General features: G+C 43.6%; 1 protein-coding gene across 3 annotated transcripts in view; it reads right to left on the reverse strand.

Annotated features, from left to right (window-relative positions):
• LOC126281672 (D-aspartate oxidase) overlaps positions 1–18,441 on the reverse strand; it is a 75,156-nt gene that overhangs the window by 26,478 nt on the left and 30,237 nt on the right. For 2 of the 3 annotated variants that reach the window (XM_049980824.1, XM_049980825.1), the window contains exon 3: positions 14,952–15,161. The exons of the other annotated variant lie outside the window; for it this stretch is intronic. In XM_049980824.1, coding sequence (XP_049836781.1) covers positions 14,952–15,161 — 210 coding nt within the window. The remainder of the gene's footprint in view (positions 1–14,951; positions 15,162–18,441) is intronic. 3 annotated transcript variants of the gene reach the window in all.

An 18,441-nucleotide genomic window follows, 5' to 3' on the forward strand; every position in this document is an offset into this window, starting at 1 on the left:
CGATTTACTCTCAAACCATACTGTGTACTCATTAGACTGTTCATTCCGTTCAGCAGATCATTTAATTCTTCTTCACTTTCACTCAGGATAGCAATGTCATCAGCGAATCGTATCATTGATATCCTTTCACCTTGTATTTTAATTCCACTCCTGAATCTTTCTTTTATTTCCATCATTGCTTCCTCGATGTACAGATTGAAGAGTAGGGGCGAAAGGCTACAGCCTTGTCTTACACCCTTCTTAATACGAGCACTTCGTTCTTGATCGTCCACTCTTATTATTCCCTCTTGGTTGTTGTACATATTGTATATGACCCGTCTCTCCCTATAGCTTACCCCTACTTTTTTCAGAATCTCGAACAGCTTGCACCATTTTATATTGTCGAACGCTTTTTCCAGGTCGACAAATCCTATGAACGTGTCTTGATTTTTCTTTAGCCTTGCTTCCATTATTAGCCGTAACGCCAGAATTGCCTCTCTCGTGCCTTTACTTTTCCTAAAGCCAAACTGATCGTCACCTAGCACATTCTCAATTTTCTTTTCCATTCTTCTGTATATTATTCTTGTAAGCAGCTTCGATGCATGAGCTGTTAAGCTGATTGTGCGATAATTCTCTCACTTGTCAGCCGTTGCCGTCTTAGGAATTGTGTGGATGGTGCTTTTCCGAAAGTCAGATGGTATGTCGCCAGACTCATATATTCTACACACCAACGTGAATAGTCGTTTTGTTGCCACTTCCCCTAATGATTTTAGAAATTCTGATGGAATGTTATCTATCCCTTCTGCCTTATTTGACCGTGATTAGAACATCCCGATCACTGAACTGTTCACAGTAACACAGCCTCTGCCCTACCTTCCTATTCATGACGAATCCTACACCTGTTATACCATTTTCTGCTGCTGTTGATATTACCCGATACTCATCTGACCAGAAATCCTTGTCTTCCTTCCACTTCACTTCACTGACGCCTACTATATCTAGATTGAGCCTTTCCATTTCCCGTTTCAGATTTTCTAGTTTCCCTACCACGTTTAAGCATCTGACATTCCACGCCTAGAATCCTAGAGCGACCTATTCTTCAGTACTGCTCAGCTGTTTGCGACTTCCACCATAGCGGATTAAAGGAAGGCAGCGAAGCATTCAGAAAAGAGCTCACAGATTTATTAAATGTTCAAATGTGTGTAAATACCTATGGGACCAAACTACTGAGGTCATCGGTCCCTAAACTTACACACTACTTAAACTAATTTAAGCCAACTTACATTAAGAACAACACACACCCCCATGCCCGAGGTAGGACTTGAACCTCCGCCGGGAGGGGCCGCGAAGTCCGTCACATGGCGCCTAAACCGCGCGGCCATTCAGCGCGGCACACAGATTTATTACCGGTAGGTTCGGTCAATAAGTGAATATTACGGAAATGCTATGTGAACTCAAAGGGGTTTCTCTGAAGGGAAGACGACTCTCTTTTTGCAAAACACTATTGAGAAAATTTAAAGAACCTACATTTGCAGCTGAATGTACTGGAAGAAGTGAAAGGATTCTACTATCTCAGTATCAGCATTATATAGAAAGGCCGGAGCAACGGAGATATCACAAGTAGGTTCGCATACGCGATGACAGCTTTCTTCAGTAAGAGAGCTTTACTGTTATCAGATATTGATACGGATCTGACAAACAAGTTACTCAAATTGTAGTTCTGGAGCACAACGCTGTATGGAAATGAAACGTGGAGCATTGGGAATGTAAAAAAATGTTCAAATGTGTGTGAAATCTTATGGGACTTAAGTGCTAAGGTCATCAGTCCCTAAGCTTCCACACTACTTAACCTAAATTATTCTAAGGAAAAACACACACACCCATGCCCGAGGGAGGACTCGAACCTCCGCCGGGACCCATTGGGAATTAGCAGAACAAGAAACTGAAAGCAGCTATACACATTGACGAAATTTGCAGCACCAAGGAGGAGTTGTGCGACATAAACAAAAGTAGGTAGGCGCGTTTCTACATCTGAATAATGTCTGTTCATATTTGACGCCAGTCGCATAAGGGTGGGGCTAGTAGTGTCACTATGAGGATGCAAATGAAGCTTGCTTTACATACACGCCGCGACGGTCGTGAACTTTAGTTCTTTGAGATTAGCCGTGGTGAGTTGACATTAGTCAAGAATGCCTTTAAGACGCCATTATCAACACCTCACTGGGCTTGAAAGAGGTCGTGTAATTAGGAAACGACAAGCTGATGTTTCTTCTGCGATACTGCAGTAAGACTTGGCAGGAAAAAAGCCACTGATCATGATTGTTGGCAGCGGTGGTGTCGAGATCCACGGTCGCAATAAGACCGGGCTGCGACGGCCCCTTAGTATACACTGGCCATTGAAATTGCTACACCAAGAAGAAATGCAGATGATAAACGGGTATTCATTGGACAAACATATTATATTAGAACTGATATGTGATTACATTTTCACGAAATTTGGGTGCATAGATCCTGAGAAATCAGTACCCAGAACAACCACCTCTGGCCGTAGTAACGGCCTCCATACGCCTGGGCATTGAGTCAAACGGAGCTTGGATGGCGTGTACAGGTACAGCTGCCCATGCAGCTTCAACACGATACCACAGTTCATCAAGCGTAGTGACTGGCGTATTGTGACGAGCCAGTTTCTCGGTCACCATTGAACAGACGTTTTCAATTGGTGAGAGATCTGGAGAATGTAATGGCCAGGGCAGCAGTCGAACTTTTCTGTATCCAGAAAGGGCCGTACAGGACCTGCAACATGTGGTTGTGCATTATCCTGCTGAAATGTAGGGTTTCGAATGGATCGATTGAAGGGTCGTAACACATCTGAAATGTAACGTCCACTGTTCAAAGTGCCGTCAATGCGAACAAGAGGTGACCGAGACGTGTAACCAATGGCACCCCATACCATCACACCGGGTGATAGGCCAGTATGGCGATGACGAATACACACTTCCAATGTGCGTTCACCGCGATGTCGCCAAACACGGATGCGACCATCATGATGCTGTAAACAGAACCTGGATTCATACGAAAAAATGACGTTTTGTCATTTGTGCACCCAGGTCCGTCGTTGAGTACACCATCGCAAGCGTTCCTGTCTGTGATGCAGCGTCAAGGGTAACCGCAGCCGTGGTCTCCGAGCTGATAGTCCATGCTGCTGTTAATGTCGTCGAACTGTTCGTGCAGATGGTTGTCGTCTTGCAAACGTCCCCATCTGTTGACTCAAGGATCGGGACGTGGCTGCACGATCCGTTACAGCCGTGCGGATAAGATGCCTGTCATCTCGACTGCTAGTGATACGAGGCCGTTGGGATCCAGCACGGCGTTCCGTATTGCCCTCCTGAACCCACCGATTCCATATTCTGCTAACAGTCATTGGATGTCGTCCAACGCGAGCAGTAATGTCGCGATACGATAAACCGCAGTCGCGATAGGTTACAATCCGGCCTCTATCAAAGTCGGAAACGTGATGGTACGCATTTCTCTTCCTTACACGAGGCATCACAACAAAGTTTCACCAGGCAATGCCGGTCAACTGCTGTTTGTGTATGAGAAATCGGTTGGAAACTTCCCTCATGTCAGCACGTTGTAGGTGTCGCCACCAGCGCCAACCTTGTGTGAATGCTCTGAAAAGCTAATCATTTGCATAGCATAGCATCTTCCTCCTGTCGGATAAATTTCTCGTCTGTAGCACATCTTCGTGGTGTAGAAATTTTATTGGCCAGTAGTGTACTACCGAGAGGGGAGACCATAGTGTTCGGCGTATAGCTCTGGCGCATCGTATTGCATCTGGAGCATTTGCGCAGCAGTTGTGTTGGCGTCACACTGACACGGTTACTTCAAGGACAGCCATGATTCGGACGCTTTGCAGCGCGCATTGACTCCAAACCACCGCCATTTGCGACTTCAGTGGTGTCAAGCGAGAGCTCATTGGTGGACACGGTGGAGGTTTGTTGTGTTTTCTGAAGAAAGCCGGTTCTGCCTCGTTGACAGTAATAGCTGTGTGTTGGATTTTCCGAAATTCCACCATTATAGAGGTGAAATAGTGGGTGAAAGGTTTTTGAAGAAAATAGACCTAAGGCAGAATTAACAACGAACTCCGACTCTAGCTATCAGAACCGCTTTTTAGTCAGAGATTCATTTGGAAAAGAACATGCTTCTATGTCTTTAAGTAGCGTGAAAAGTTTAGATGTTGCAATTTGTGAAAAACATGAATATTCGATTACAGAAAACAAAAAAAAAAACACTGTGCTGACTATGTAGTTTACACGAGCGAAGCAGCAGGCGCTAAGCTAGTTCGAAATATGGCGTTCTTTACCGATCCTAATATTAAGTTGACAGATAATGTTTCGGAGTTAAGGCATACTAAGTAGAATAACATAAAACAGAAGTTGTGGAGAAAACTTACTAGAAGATGGGATAAGTTAGTGGGAGATGTTCTACGATATCCAGAAATGCCGGAAGGAGCAATAGACAGGAGAAACAGAAGAGGCAGACTAGAATACGCGAGATGTGTTATAGCGGCTGTTGGGTGTAGTAGGTACATAGTAGATGAAAAGATTAGCATAAGAAAGAATTATGACTTTAAAAATGAGCAATAACAATATCTCGATTAGTGCTAACAGTCTGATGAGGTGTAAGACTTGAATGATGTATAAATAGTGTCAGCGGCCAAAATATTTGTCACACCTCTAAAAGAGCGCACTGGTCGCTTTGTACCACAGTATATGACGCAGAACTGGTACCTCGACGCCACGTGCCCATGTTACCGTAAGTGAAGGCAGTAAAGTGACGGGCATGAGCAGTCGGTTCTGCGGAATAGACGCCGTCAGATGTGTCTACGTGCAGAGGTGACAGAATGATAGAGAGGAGCTCTCTTGTTTGGACGTACGCATGAACACACCGCAAATAAAGTTGCCCGATCTGCGAACGTGAGCAGTTCGATGTGTGCACCACTTGCAGCCATGTAACACGGCGTAAGAAGAGTGGTAGTAAAAGAATCTTTTGCCGAAAGGGGTCAGAAACGAGTTTCTTTTCTCATCAGTGACTACCGGTTTCAAACTACACAGGAACTGCTTTCTACAGTGAATGCAGGTCCATCTCAAACAGTTTCCGGGTGCACATAGCTAAGAGAACTAGGTGTAACGGATATTTTCAGTCGCGTGCCTCGTGAAAGGCCGTTGTCCACAGCGGCACATAAAGCTGCACGTCTTAAATGGGCTCAGCGGCATAGAAACTGAACAGCAGCTGAATGGAGGCGTATAGTGCGGTCCAGCGAGTCCGTTTTGCCTCTTTGATACAACTGGCGCTCAGTAAGCAATGCAACACTTTTTTTCTGATAGCCCGTTGGTTTATTCAGGATTCCAATACATCATGTTATTCCTCAGTCTTTGGGCTAAAGAACCCTATTTTTCAACATAATCTCCGTACAATGCGTCGGCCTTACGCCATCCAGTGATGTTTTCTGAGCTTGTCTCGGGTGCGCAGACGTGTGTGAAGCCTTGTGTTGTCACGGAGAATAAGTTCGTTTGCATTTTTCTGGCAACGAACACGCTGAACTGGAACTTTGCAGGAGTAACTTCTATGCGCGGCCCGCAGTCACGCGGGAAATCGGACAGTTTTGCGTGACCCTATTGCGGTGATAACAAACGTCTCGCCCAACGACTTACCGTGCTTTGATTCATTGCCAGACCACCGTAAACATTCTACAAGCACCTATAAATATCTGCGATGCACCGGTTTTCCGCCAAAAGAAACTCAATGACGGCTCTGTGCTTGGAACGCACCTCCATTACAGATCCCATTTAGAAAGCTACACTACTGGCCATTAAAACTGCTACACCAAGAAGAAATGCAGATGATAAACGGGTATTCATTGGACAAATATATTATATTACAACTGACATGTGATTACATTTTCACGCAATTTGGGTACATACATCCTGAGAAATCAGTACCCAGAACAACCACCTCTGGCCGTAATAACGGCCTTGATACGCCTGGGCATTGAGTTAAACAGAGCTTGGATGGCGTGTACAGGTACAGCTGCTCATGCAGCTTCGACACGATACCACAGTTAATCAAGAGTAGTTACTGGCGTATTGTGATGAGCCAGTTGCTCGGCCACCATTGACCAGACGTTTTCAATTGGTGAGAGATCTGAAGAATGTGCTGGCCAGGGCAGCAGTCGAACATTTTCTGTATCCAGAAATGGCCCGTACAGGACCTGCAACATTCGGTAGTGCATTATCCTGCTGAAATGTAGGCTTTCGTAGGGATCGAATGAAGGGCAGAGCCACGGGTCGTATCACATCTGAAATGTAGAGTCCACTGTTCAAAGTGCCGTCAATGCGAACAAGAGGTGACCGAGACGCGTAACCAACGGCACCCAATACTATCACGCCGGGTGATACACCAGTATGGCAATGAGGAATACACGCTTACAATTTGCAATCACCGCGATGTCGCCAAACACGGATGCGACCTTCATGATGCTGTAAATAGAACCTGGATTCATCCGAAAAAAATGACGTGCCATTCATGCACCCAGGTTCGTCGTTGATTACACCATCGTAGGCGCTCCTGTCTGTGATGCACCGTCAAGGGTAACCGCAGCTGTGGTCTCCGAGCTGATAGGCCATGCTGCTGCAAATGTCGTCGAACTGTTAGTGCAGATGATTATTGTCTTGCAAACAAACCCATCTTTTGATTCAGGGATCGAGTCGTGGCTGCACGATCCGTTATAGCCAATCGGATAAGATGCCTATCATTTCGACTGCTAGTGATACGAGGCCATTGGGATCCAGCACGGCGTTCCGTATTACCCTCCTGAACCCACCGATTCCATATTCTGCTAACAGTCATTGGATCTCGACCAACGCGAGCAGCAATGTCGCGATGCGATAAACCACAATCGCGATACGCTACAATCCGACGTTTATCAATGTCGGAAACGTGATGGTACGAATTTCTTCTCCTCACACGAGGCATCACAACGTTTCACCAGGTAACGCTGGTCAACTGCTGTTTGTATATGAGAAATCGGTTGGAAACTTTCCTCTTGTCAGCAAGTTAAAGATGTCGCCACCGGCACCAACCTTGTGTGAATGCTCTGAAAAGTTAATCATTTGCATATCACAGCATCTTCTTCCTGTCGATTAAATTTCGCGTCTGTAGCACGTCATCTTCGTGGTGTACCATTTTTAATGGCCAGTAGTGTGTGTATAGCATCGCCACTTCACGGAACTTCATGAACTATAGTGGCTGAAGCAGGAATGTTCTACGATGTTCCACAACAAATGTCGCGTTTTCTCAACAGAAACTGACCGACAAAAAACAGTGTTGCATTACTTATTGAACGGCCCTTGTACAGGGTGTCGACTGCATAGACGTTCGAAAAAGGAGTTTAACCAGCACTATGTAGCTGGGAAAGTTCAGGCTGGAGGCGTTTCTGTGATGCTTGGTATTTTTCGTATCGTGACGGCCTCGTTCATTCAGGTTGCTGTGAATATGAATTAAGGTGTTGAATGGGTGCAGAAATTTGGAGACTCAAAATCCAGAAAAACGCGCGAATTTATCGCCCTAAAATTTCTGCTGCCTTGATGACGTATGTGAATGAATAAACGTGTAGAGTTACATCGTTATACTGGGTCATGTTATATGAACTCATGTTTCACTTACGTGTTGTAGGCATGTGTGTCTTTATGGTTGTGTGTACGTTCTGTTTGAGGTATTCGGTCGGCTACGGGCAGCGTTGGGGCACAGCAGCCGAGATTGGGACATCAGTGTGAGTGCAGACAGCCCTCACCGCCAAAGTGGCTACAAGGAATATTCCCGACAGAAGATTCCTTGAACCCTGAGGAACAATGCTGTAGAAGAGAACATCGAGCTGGATGTATATCTAAAGCAGTCTCTTGCATTAAGTCTCTAGATAGACCTCTCTTATGATAGCGCGGCAATTTGTGTGACTGAACCTGAAAATAAAGTAGCTTGTTAACGAGAACTCCATTTACCGATTTAAATAGAACAAGTAAATAACTGTTTTGTTTGGTGTGCTGCCGCTCGAGAATCGTACGGGAGTACTGCACGATCGTCATGGTCACAGTTTAGCGCAGTATCGCTAACAAATTCGTGCGGCGCTCCCGCAAGTTTTATTCCAACATGTTGGGTTGCCAAGCTATTTACATGTTCCATAGATCGTTTGAACGATTATTTTATCGAAATGATGTGGTAATAGTCAGTTTACAGTATATGTATACGCGATTAGAGTCAACACTAACGAACATATGGTTCGTAAACCTACTCATGCTACTACACTTAGCTAGGTTTCTTTTCTTTTTCTTTCTTTTTTTTAACACGCCACCAGTTTTTGAATAAAAATTCGCCCGTGAAATAGAGGAAAATGTGAAGGAGAACTGACTTCAGGTTAGGTTTAAAACTTGCTTTGCCACTTATCAGACACTTCACATTATCGGATAAATCAAAAATGTTTGTTGCTGAATACTGAACTTCTTTCTGGGCCACTGACTGCTTTAATAACAGATGACAAAGGTAATTTTTTCATCTAGTGTTATAGGTGTAGACATCACTATTCTTCTGAAATTGTGATGCATTATTTATGATGAATTTCATTAACGAATGTACGTACTGTGATGATGCAATGAAAATTCCTAACTCATTGAAGAGATACTGACATAGCGAGGGGCGTGTACAAGGCATATTATTCTTACTGCTTGTTTGCGTGCAATCGATACTTTCTTTCTAAGTACTGAGTTATCCCATAAAATTGTTCCATAATATATTTTTGAGTGGAAATATGCAAACTGTGTCATCAGGTTGATTCCTGTGTTTCCAAATTTAGCAATTATACGAAGAGCAGAAGTAGCCGAACTTAATTATATGAGCAGCTCTGTAACACTCTTCTTTCAAGTTTTCATCAGCATGTAAAACCAATGAATTGGAGAATTCTATCTTGTTCACTGACTCCTGTTCATGTGCTATATGAACATGTTGTATGAATATTGGTTGCACAGAAATTCAGACAGCGTTTCCTCAAAATTTAGGAAGAGTCGTTTTGAGAGAACCACTTAATAACTCTTTGAAAAACTTAACAATCTGTTTTTTCTTTCTCTGTAATGCGCTATATTATAACAAGTGTTGCCTATTTTGTACATCTTCACGAGTAATGTTATGTGGACACTACTCTCTTCCAGCATGACAAGAGCCGTGTTCTCAGGGCAACACACATACGTTCCTTCTTTGAAGAACCGTCGGGCATCCTATCGTACCACGTCCGGCCCATTGTATCAGCTGGTCTAATCCCTTAGAAAATGTCTGGGACTGTATGAAACAGGAGGTGAAACACAACACTCAACATTGTCGCAATTTGGTAGCTCTGTGGGACCTAACACGAACGAGTTGCTTCAGCTGGATATATCGCTGCTGAAAAAAATTATAGACCTTCTTCCTCCTGCAGTGAGACCTGGAGGGAGTGTTACATGGTACTAGCCTGATGTCTCGTGGAGGTAAGTAAGTTTTTGTTCAGTCTGCTTCCTTCCATTATATAAACGACGTTTTCGGGGAGAGGGATCAGGGCGAAAGAAAACGTAAGCCGTATGTGGTATATTTTAGTACCATCTAGATAGCGCATTTGTCCAGCTGTTGTGAATGTGTTTTCAATGTTTGCGGTGTTTGATGTTTTGTGTTTGGGGAAGTGATAGATGTTTTGAATAAAGCGACATTGAACAGTGGTGGAGGTGAGAAGTATTGTTAGTATGCGCTGTGTGTAGAGCTTGAGTACTATAGCACAGAAAAGCATTGTGGCCTGAGCGCTGGGTGAGTCAATCCCGTTGTTCTGAAGAAACAGCCACCTTAGTTGTCTGTCTGTCACTGGTGACCTTGCACACTGCGAACGTTATCGCTGCTATCCCTTTACTATACAGCGTAGCCCCACAGTCTTCACGCACCATAGTTCTTCGATACATTTTTCATGGCCAGACACACGTGATTATATGCATCATTGTGTCCAGTTTTGGTTAAGGCATCCTTGTCTATTCTAATTTCAAGTGGACTTCAACTAATCTTCCCAATTCTTCTTAGGACGCTGTAACATTATGTGATTACCTTATCATTTTAAATCATTCACTAATCGAGTAGTCGCTCGTCAACAGCTACAGTTAGCAAATAATGTTGCAAGAATGTAAAAGGTGAACGACCTGTGACGTAACTTGTTTATTGTCGAAGCGCCGTCAGAGATGCAGTGCGTTATTGACTTTGAAAACCGCGGCGCGAAAAACGGACAGAAGAAGAACACTTTTACACATTTTTTTTATGTGTGAGATATTCTCGATGAACAGTTACTCATCCTTCCCTTGTCTCTTTTAACTTGTGTCGGACGCGCATGTCTTGCCGCCGTATTATTATTGTTAAAAATAATAATATTTTAGTGTAAAGTAAAAGTGCAATACTAAAAGTACAATACTAAAAGTACAATACTGCACAGCAGTAGATTTATTGTGCGACGTGTATGTGAAAACGTCAAAGGAATTATTTTTATTACGAGAAGTGAAGTGCCAGTCAAAACGGCATCCACGTTAAATCTTTCATTGCAGTGTACGTTCATCTATTAATTGCCGTAAATCCAGATTTAAATGGAATTGGAGTATGGACTATTTATTTAATATAGAATCTATATCTCACTCCTTCATGAAGTTATTTAATTTTCTTTATGTTTCTGCCAAATAGAGAATTCACAGTCACGAATTCTTTCGTCGAAATCGGACGGAAGTTGCATGCGGCGAAATATTTTCTCCGCGCCGTATTCTACTGGTGAATGCATGATAAACTACGGTCCCTTAGGAAATTCATGTTGAGCTATCCAAAAATAATTATATTTTGAATCTACATTTACTCTGCAATGCAACTTCCGATTGATCAGACGATCCAACAAGAAACAGCCGCACACGGTCGGTGATCGCACATATATTTCCACCGCTGATTATAGCTACACTCCTGGAAATTGAAATAAGAACACCGTGAATTCATTGTCCCAGGAAGGAGAAACTTTATTGACACATTCCTGGCGTCAGATACATCACATGATCACACTGACAGAACCACAGGCACATAGACACAGGCAACAGTGCATGCACAATGTCGGCACTAGTACAGTGTATATCCACCTTTCGCAGCAATGCAGGCTGCTATTCTCCCATGGAGACGATCGTAGAGATGCTGGATGTAGTCATGTGGAACGGCTTGAAATGCCATTTCCACCTGGCGCCTCAGTTGGACCAGCGTTCGTGCTGGACGTGCAGACCGCGTGAGACGACGCTTCATCCAGTCCCAAACATGCTCAATGGGGGACAGATCCGGAGATCTTACTGGCCAGGGTAGTTGACTTACACCTTCTAGAGCACGTTGGGTGGCACGGGATACATGCGGACGTGCATTGTCCTGTTGGAACAGCAAGTTCCCTTGCCGGTCTAGGAATGGTAGAACGATGGGTTCGATGACGGTTTGGATGTACCGTGCACTATTCAGTGTCCCCTCGACGATCACCAGAGGTGTACGGCCAGTGTAGGAGATCGCTCCCCACACCATGATGCCGGATGTTGGCCCTGTGTGCCTCAGTCGTATGCAGTCCTGATTGTGGCGCTCACCTGCACGGCGCCAAACACGCATACGACCGTCATTGGCACCAAGGTAGAAGCGACTCTCATCGCTGAAGACGACACGTCTCCATTCGTCCCTCCATTCACTCCTGTCGCGACACCACTGGAGGCGGGCTGCACGATGTTGGGGCGTGAGCGGAAGACGGCCTAACGGTGTGCGGGACCGTAGCCCAGCTTCATGGAGACGGTTGCGAATGGTCCTTGCCGATACCCCAGGAGCAACAGTGTCCCTAATTTGCTGGGAAGTGGCGGTGCGGTCCCCTACGGCACTGCGTAGGATCCTACGGTCTTGGCGTGCATCCGTGCGTCGCTGCGGTCCGGTCCCAGGTCGACGGGCACGTGCACCTTCCGCCGACCACTGGTGACAATATCGATGTACTGTGGAGACCTCACGCCCCACGTGTTGAGCAATTCGGCGGTACGTCCACCCGGTCTCCCGCATGCCCACTATACACCCTCGCTCAAAGTCCGTTAACTGCACATACGGTTCACGTCCACGCTGTCGCGGCATGCTACCAGTGTTAAAGACTGCGATGGAGCTCCGTATGCCACGGCAAACTGGCTGACACTGACGGCGGCGGTGCACAAATGCTGCGCAGCTAGCGCCATTCGACGGCCAACACCGCGGTTCCTGGTGTGTCCGCTGTGCCGTGCGTGTGATTCACGGTGTTCTTATTTCAATTTCCAGGAGTGTATTTAATGTCTGACTATCGTAGTGGCAAACATGGGACACTAACAACATGATGCAGTCAATCTGACCTCTCATTTCTGGCTGGGTGTAATGTTCAAATTTGTATCCCTTTTAAATTCTCTCTTTTGCATATGAAACAATCATTAATACAGCGTAAATAATCACGAAAATACAAATCAATAACATTAATTATCTTTAGCAAATGTTTTTCATTAGGTAATAGGGAAATTAAAACTTGGAAACATTTTGCATTTCTTTTCGAGGAATCAACAGAACTGAAAATATAAAGTTTTAACCTTAATCGAAACCACATGAAGGGTCAGAGTATCCCAAATTACAAATTTTCACAACACCGTTTGCTGACCCGGGAACAGCAGTGCATGCATATTGCTTTTCTGCAGATCTAGCAAACATGTTAAGCCTTCCTTTCCTTTCTAGTTGGGCAGAATCAGCACGTTTTTCTGTTTCAGAGTCTACATCTGACTGTAGTATTTTATGGTAACTAATTTCTACTGATTCACATCAGTTCATTCTGGGAGACCGAACAGGGCGCGGATGATTGATACTGTGCGACACGCAACAAGAGCGTACACAAATACGTTATCGGCGGCACTGCTCATTTTTAATTACATCTTGACACACTTTCTTCTGAATCACTTCTATATTTCATCACTTTACTGTAATAGCACTTGTAGCAACACTTCAACTTCCGTACTAGCAATGTCTCTCACATGCCGAGCTACCCACAACACAACAGTTCCGTGACCCGCGCTCGACTCTACAGTACCTACTGCATCCTACATCATCCTGAGTCTGCTTAGTGTATTCATCTCTTGGTCTCCCTCTACGATTTTTACCCTCCACGCTGCCCTCCAATACTAAATTGGTGGTTCCTCGATGCCTCAGAACATGTCCTACCAACCGATCCCTTCTTCTTGTCAAGTTGTGCCACAAACCCATTTTCTCCCCAATTCTATTCAATACCTCCTGACTAGTTACGTAATCTACCTATGTAATCTTCAACATTCTTCTGTAGCACCACATTTCTAAAGCTTCTATTCTTGTCCAAACTATTTATCGACCATGTTTCACTTCCATACATGGCTACACTCCATACAAATACTTTCAGAAACAACTTCCTGACACTTAAATCTATACTAGATGTTCACAAATTTCTCTTCTTCAGAAACGCTTTCCTTGCCATAGCCAGTCTACATTTTATATCCTCTCTACTTCGACCATCATCAGTTGTTTTGCTCCCCAAATAGCAAAAACCCTTTACTGCTGTGTCTCATTTCCTAATCTAATTGCCGCAGCATCACCCGACCTAATTCGTCTACATTCCATTATCCTCGTTTTGCTTTTGTTGATCTTCATCTTATATCCTTCTTTCAAGACACAGTCCATTCCGTTCAACTGCTGTTCCAAGTCCTTTGCTGTCTCTGACAGTATTACAATGTCATCGGTGAACCTCAAAGTTTTTATTTATTCTCCATGGATTTAAATACCTACTCCGAGCTTTTCGTTCGTTTCCTTTACTGCTTGCTCAATATACAGATTGAATAACATTGGGAAGAGACTACAACCCTGTCTCACTCCCTTCCCAACCACTGCTTCCCTTTCATGTCCCTCGACTCTTATAACTGCCATCTGATTTCTGTACAAATTGTAAATAGCCTTTCGCTCCCTGTATTTTACCCCTGCCACCTTCAGAATTTGAAAGAGAGTATTCCAGTCAACATTGTCAAAAGGTATCTCTAAGTCTACAAATGCTAGAAACGTATGTTTGCCTTTCCTTAATCTTTCTTCTAAGATAAGTCGTAGGGTCAGTATTGCCTCTCGTGTTCCAACATTTCTACGGAATCCGAACTGATCTTCCCCGAGGTCGGCTTCTACTAGTTTTTCCATTCGTCTGTAAATAATTCGTGTTAGTATTTTGCAGCCATGACTTATTAAACTGATAGTTCGGTAATTTTGACATCTGTCAACAACTGATTTCTTTGGTATTGGAATTATCATATTCTTCTTGAAGTCTGAGGGAATTTCGCCTGTCTCTTACATCTTGCTCACCAGATGGTAAAGTTTTGTCATGACTGGCTCTCCCAAGGCTGTCAGTAGTTCTAATGGAATGTTGTCTACTGCGGGGGCCTTGTTTCGACTCAGGTTTTTCAGTGCTCTCTCAAACTCTTCACGCAGTATCATATCTCTCATTTCATCTTTATCTACCTCCTCTTCCATTTCCATAATATTGTCCTCAAGAACATCGCCCCTGTATAGACCCTCTATATACTCGTTCCACCTTTCTATGAGCGCCTGTATTTGTGCAGTTATTGCTCGTGCCAGCAAAGCTTGTCAATATGGTAGTTTGTAAACTCTCTAGCAGTAGCTTACAAATTGTATGAGATATGCTGTACGTCTGTGACCATGCTTCAGCTGTCGAACCGCACTTCCCCTAGCGTGTGGTGGTCATTCAGACAGGAGAACCCACCACAACCGATGTGGCCTTCCCTATTTGGCAATCTGTGCAGACGCAGGCCAGCTTACTTGGTACGCGGTGTACTCACGTGTAGCGCCTGCCGTGCTCAGCAGACAGCGCGCCCAGCTGGTGGTGGTCTAGGGCCGTGAAGCCCAGCACGTGCGGCGCCCAGGGCGGCGGCGGCCCAGGGGGCTGCTGGCTGACGCACACCAAGGGCACCAGGCTCACTCCCAGCTCCGGAGCCTCCGGCCGCCGCCACAGCGACACCAGGTGCCGGTACGTCTCCACGGCCCAGCGTCTGCCCGAACAGTACACACCCCGCCGTTACTCCTAGGTGCATTTTGTTTGCTTTACCAAAGTTGAGCAGTGTGACGTTGTGGAGGTTGTTGCTGTGGTCTTCAGTCCAGTTCAAACGTCCCCTTAGAAAAATTTATTAATCATTGTGCTGATAAACCCCTTACGTTATTTGATTTTCAAACAGCTGAGCTCAACTGAACGTACTCATACATTTCGCTCTTTACCTATTCTGATCAACACCAAACTGACACACAATATTTTTAGCGCAACGCAATCTGATTTTCAATAATCCCTACAAAAGAAAGGCCCTGACTAACATTAACCTATACCTTTCATAAATCACTTACCCCACAAAAATCTTCGTTACTCGAACTACTGCAATACAGCGAGCGCCACTACTGCTGCTAAATAAAAGATTCCAACTACTGAAGGCACTAACTACTGATAGGCATAGTTAGCAAATGAAAGATTTTGATAAAGAACAAACAATGTATTTACCTTAATAGTGTTCAAAAGGCATTATATATATGACATCTAGTCTTACAAATATACTGTCTCTGATGGACTCACACCCATATCATCCGCTCTCAAAACTCCGCCATCTCTCTCCCCACATCCACCACTGCTGGCGGCTCACCTCCAACTGCGCAATGCTACGCGCTGTTAACAGCCAACTGCCCAACACCACAATAACAAATTCCAACAATGCCGGCCAGCCTCAGACTGCACACAGCACAATCAGTGATTTTCATACAGAGCGCTACGTGGCGTTACCAACATAAAAACCTAAACAGCCTATTTACACAGTCAACGCTCGTCCCTTCTGTATAAGCCTCTTCATCTCCGAATAGCTACTGCAGTCCACATTCATCTGAACCTGGGCCCTGTATTCTTGCCTAGGTCTCCCGATACAAGTTTTACACCCCCTCACCACCGAGCGAGGTTGCGCAGTGGTTAGCACATTAAACTCGCATTCGGGAGAACGATGGTCCAATCCCGCGTCCGGCCACCTGATTTAGGTTTTCCGTGATTTCCGTAAATCGCTCCAGACAAATGCCAGTATGGTTCCTTTGAAAGGGCACGGCCGACTTCCTTCCCCAATCCTATGAGACCGATGACCTCACTGTGAAATGTATGTGCTAAGGTCTGATCAGGGTAGATCCGGAAAATAAAGTCGGTAGTTACCAACCGCAAGGTAGAATGAGTATAATATCTTTTGAGTAGGAGGATCTTTGATGCTTAAGAGAGCCGGGCGCACGTAGTAAAAAACTCGGGAGTCGCAGCTAGGTGCCCGGAGGAAGCAGAAGTGTCGTGACAGCTTTAAGGTAGGAGTCACGCTCGCTGTGCAGTTACCCTGAGAAAACTTTAGCACGTAAATGAAAGAAGATATATGATGATTTCAAAATGGTTTTTATTAGACAATGTCCAGAGTTAGGATTTGTTTGACCAAGGTTTGACACAGTAAATGTTTTGTAAATTATTTTGTAAGAGTGATTCGTACTACAAAGATGTTGGCAGTGGTAGTTTTTGTGTATGACTTAAAATTTAAAATTATATATATATATATATATATATATATATATATATATATATATATATATATATATATGGACATTACATCACAAATTTAAAAAAAAATAAGTTTTAATTATTTAAGAGTAAAAAAGTAACGTTAACCTTAAAATATCTTTGACACGACTTTGAACTGCACAATGCGTCGATAAATGACAAATGAATATCGACCTGCTCAGAAACGACGTTACTTTCCGGTCCCACAAACAGTAGTAGTTTTGTGCATACGTAGATCACTTTTACATGGATATTGATCATGTCTTGGTATTACAGTTTAATAACAACAAAAATAAAATAATTCACATACCTACTTACCGGTCTATTATGCCGAGGATGGAATAGGAAATCGACCGTGGCCTTATAATTGGAACCCTCCCGGCATTTGCCTGAAGTAGCTTATGGAAACTACGGAAAAATCTAAATAAGGATACTGGATGAAGATTGTGAAGACTGGAGCCTCCATCCTCCAAATACAAGGCCACTCTGTCTCGAACAGTGCTCTCATTCGGTTTATCCCTACCGTACAATATCGTTTTGCAAATGTTTTATAACAGTGCCTCATTTAAAGTGTCTCATATTTAATAGCGTCTAATTTCCTAATCTAAGTCCCTCATCACCACCTGATTTAATTCGCCTAAATCCCATTACCATGTTGAATTCATATTTCAATCACTTTTCAAGAGAATGTGCACCCCTTTCAGCTGCTCTTCTAAGTCCTTTAGACGTCTCTGACAGAATTAAAATGTCCTCAGCAAAACTGAAAGTTTTTATTTTTCCTCCCTTTACTTTAATTTCTACTGCAAATTTATCCTTGGTTTCTTTTACTGCATGCTCAGTGTATAGACTAAACAATATGTGGCATTGGGTACAACCCTGTTTCACTCCCTTCTCAATTACTGCACCCCCTTCCATGTCCTTCGATTAACTGCAGCCTGTTTTCCGTACAAGTTATAAATGACCTTTCGATCCCTATAAGTTATTTCTTCTACCTTCAAAATTTCAAAGAGTGTAGCCCAGTTAACACTTCAACAGCTTTCGCTAAATCTAAAAATGCTATAAATGTAGGTTTGCCTTTCTTCGATGTATCGACTAAGATTAGACGTAGGATCAGTACTGATTTGCGTCTTCCTACATTTTTCTGGAAGCCAAAATGATCTTCCACAACGTCGATTTCTACAAGGTTTTCCATTATTCTGAAAATAATTCGTATTAGTATTTTCAGCCATGACATGATGTGCAGGCAACGTTTTGGTTTCAGAGTCAAGCGATGAAATGAAGATAACTGTTTATGATTATATATTTTGGAAGAATAGAATGAATTCTACTACACCTGGAAGTTGCAAGAAATATTACGTGTGGTTAATCCTCGTTCTACTACAACACGTGTTTTGTAAGCAGGCTCGATTTTGCAGCTATATTTTCGCACCAAATAAAAAGCTAATTTCCGTTTGTGAATGAAAAGAAGTAACCGGAATAGTAATAAATTAGTTACAATTTTAAACTGTTAGTGATGGTGTTTAAATGAAGAGATTTAAATGCTAAATAGATGCCCATTGCTGCTTTCTATCAGTTTCTATACCACACAGCAACCACAATACGAAAAAATTCATTATTCGGCAAAAAAAGAGATGACGTAAATCTCATGATGCTAGAGAGGGGAATAAAGGGGGAGCAGATTGTAACTGACAGAAATGCATACAATAAAATGA

Source organism: Schistocerca gregaria, chromosome 7, assembly GCF_023897955.1.
Source record: "Schistocerca gregaria isolate iqSchGreg1 chromosome 7, iqSchGreg1.2, whole genome shotgun sequence".
Classification (NCBI taxonomy): domain Eukaryota; kingdom Metazoa; phylum Arthropoda; class Insecta; order Orthoptera; family Acrididae; genus Schistocerca; species Schistocerca gregaria.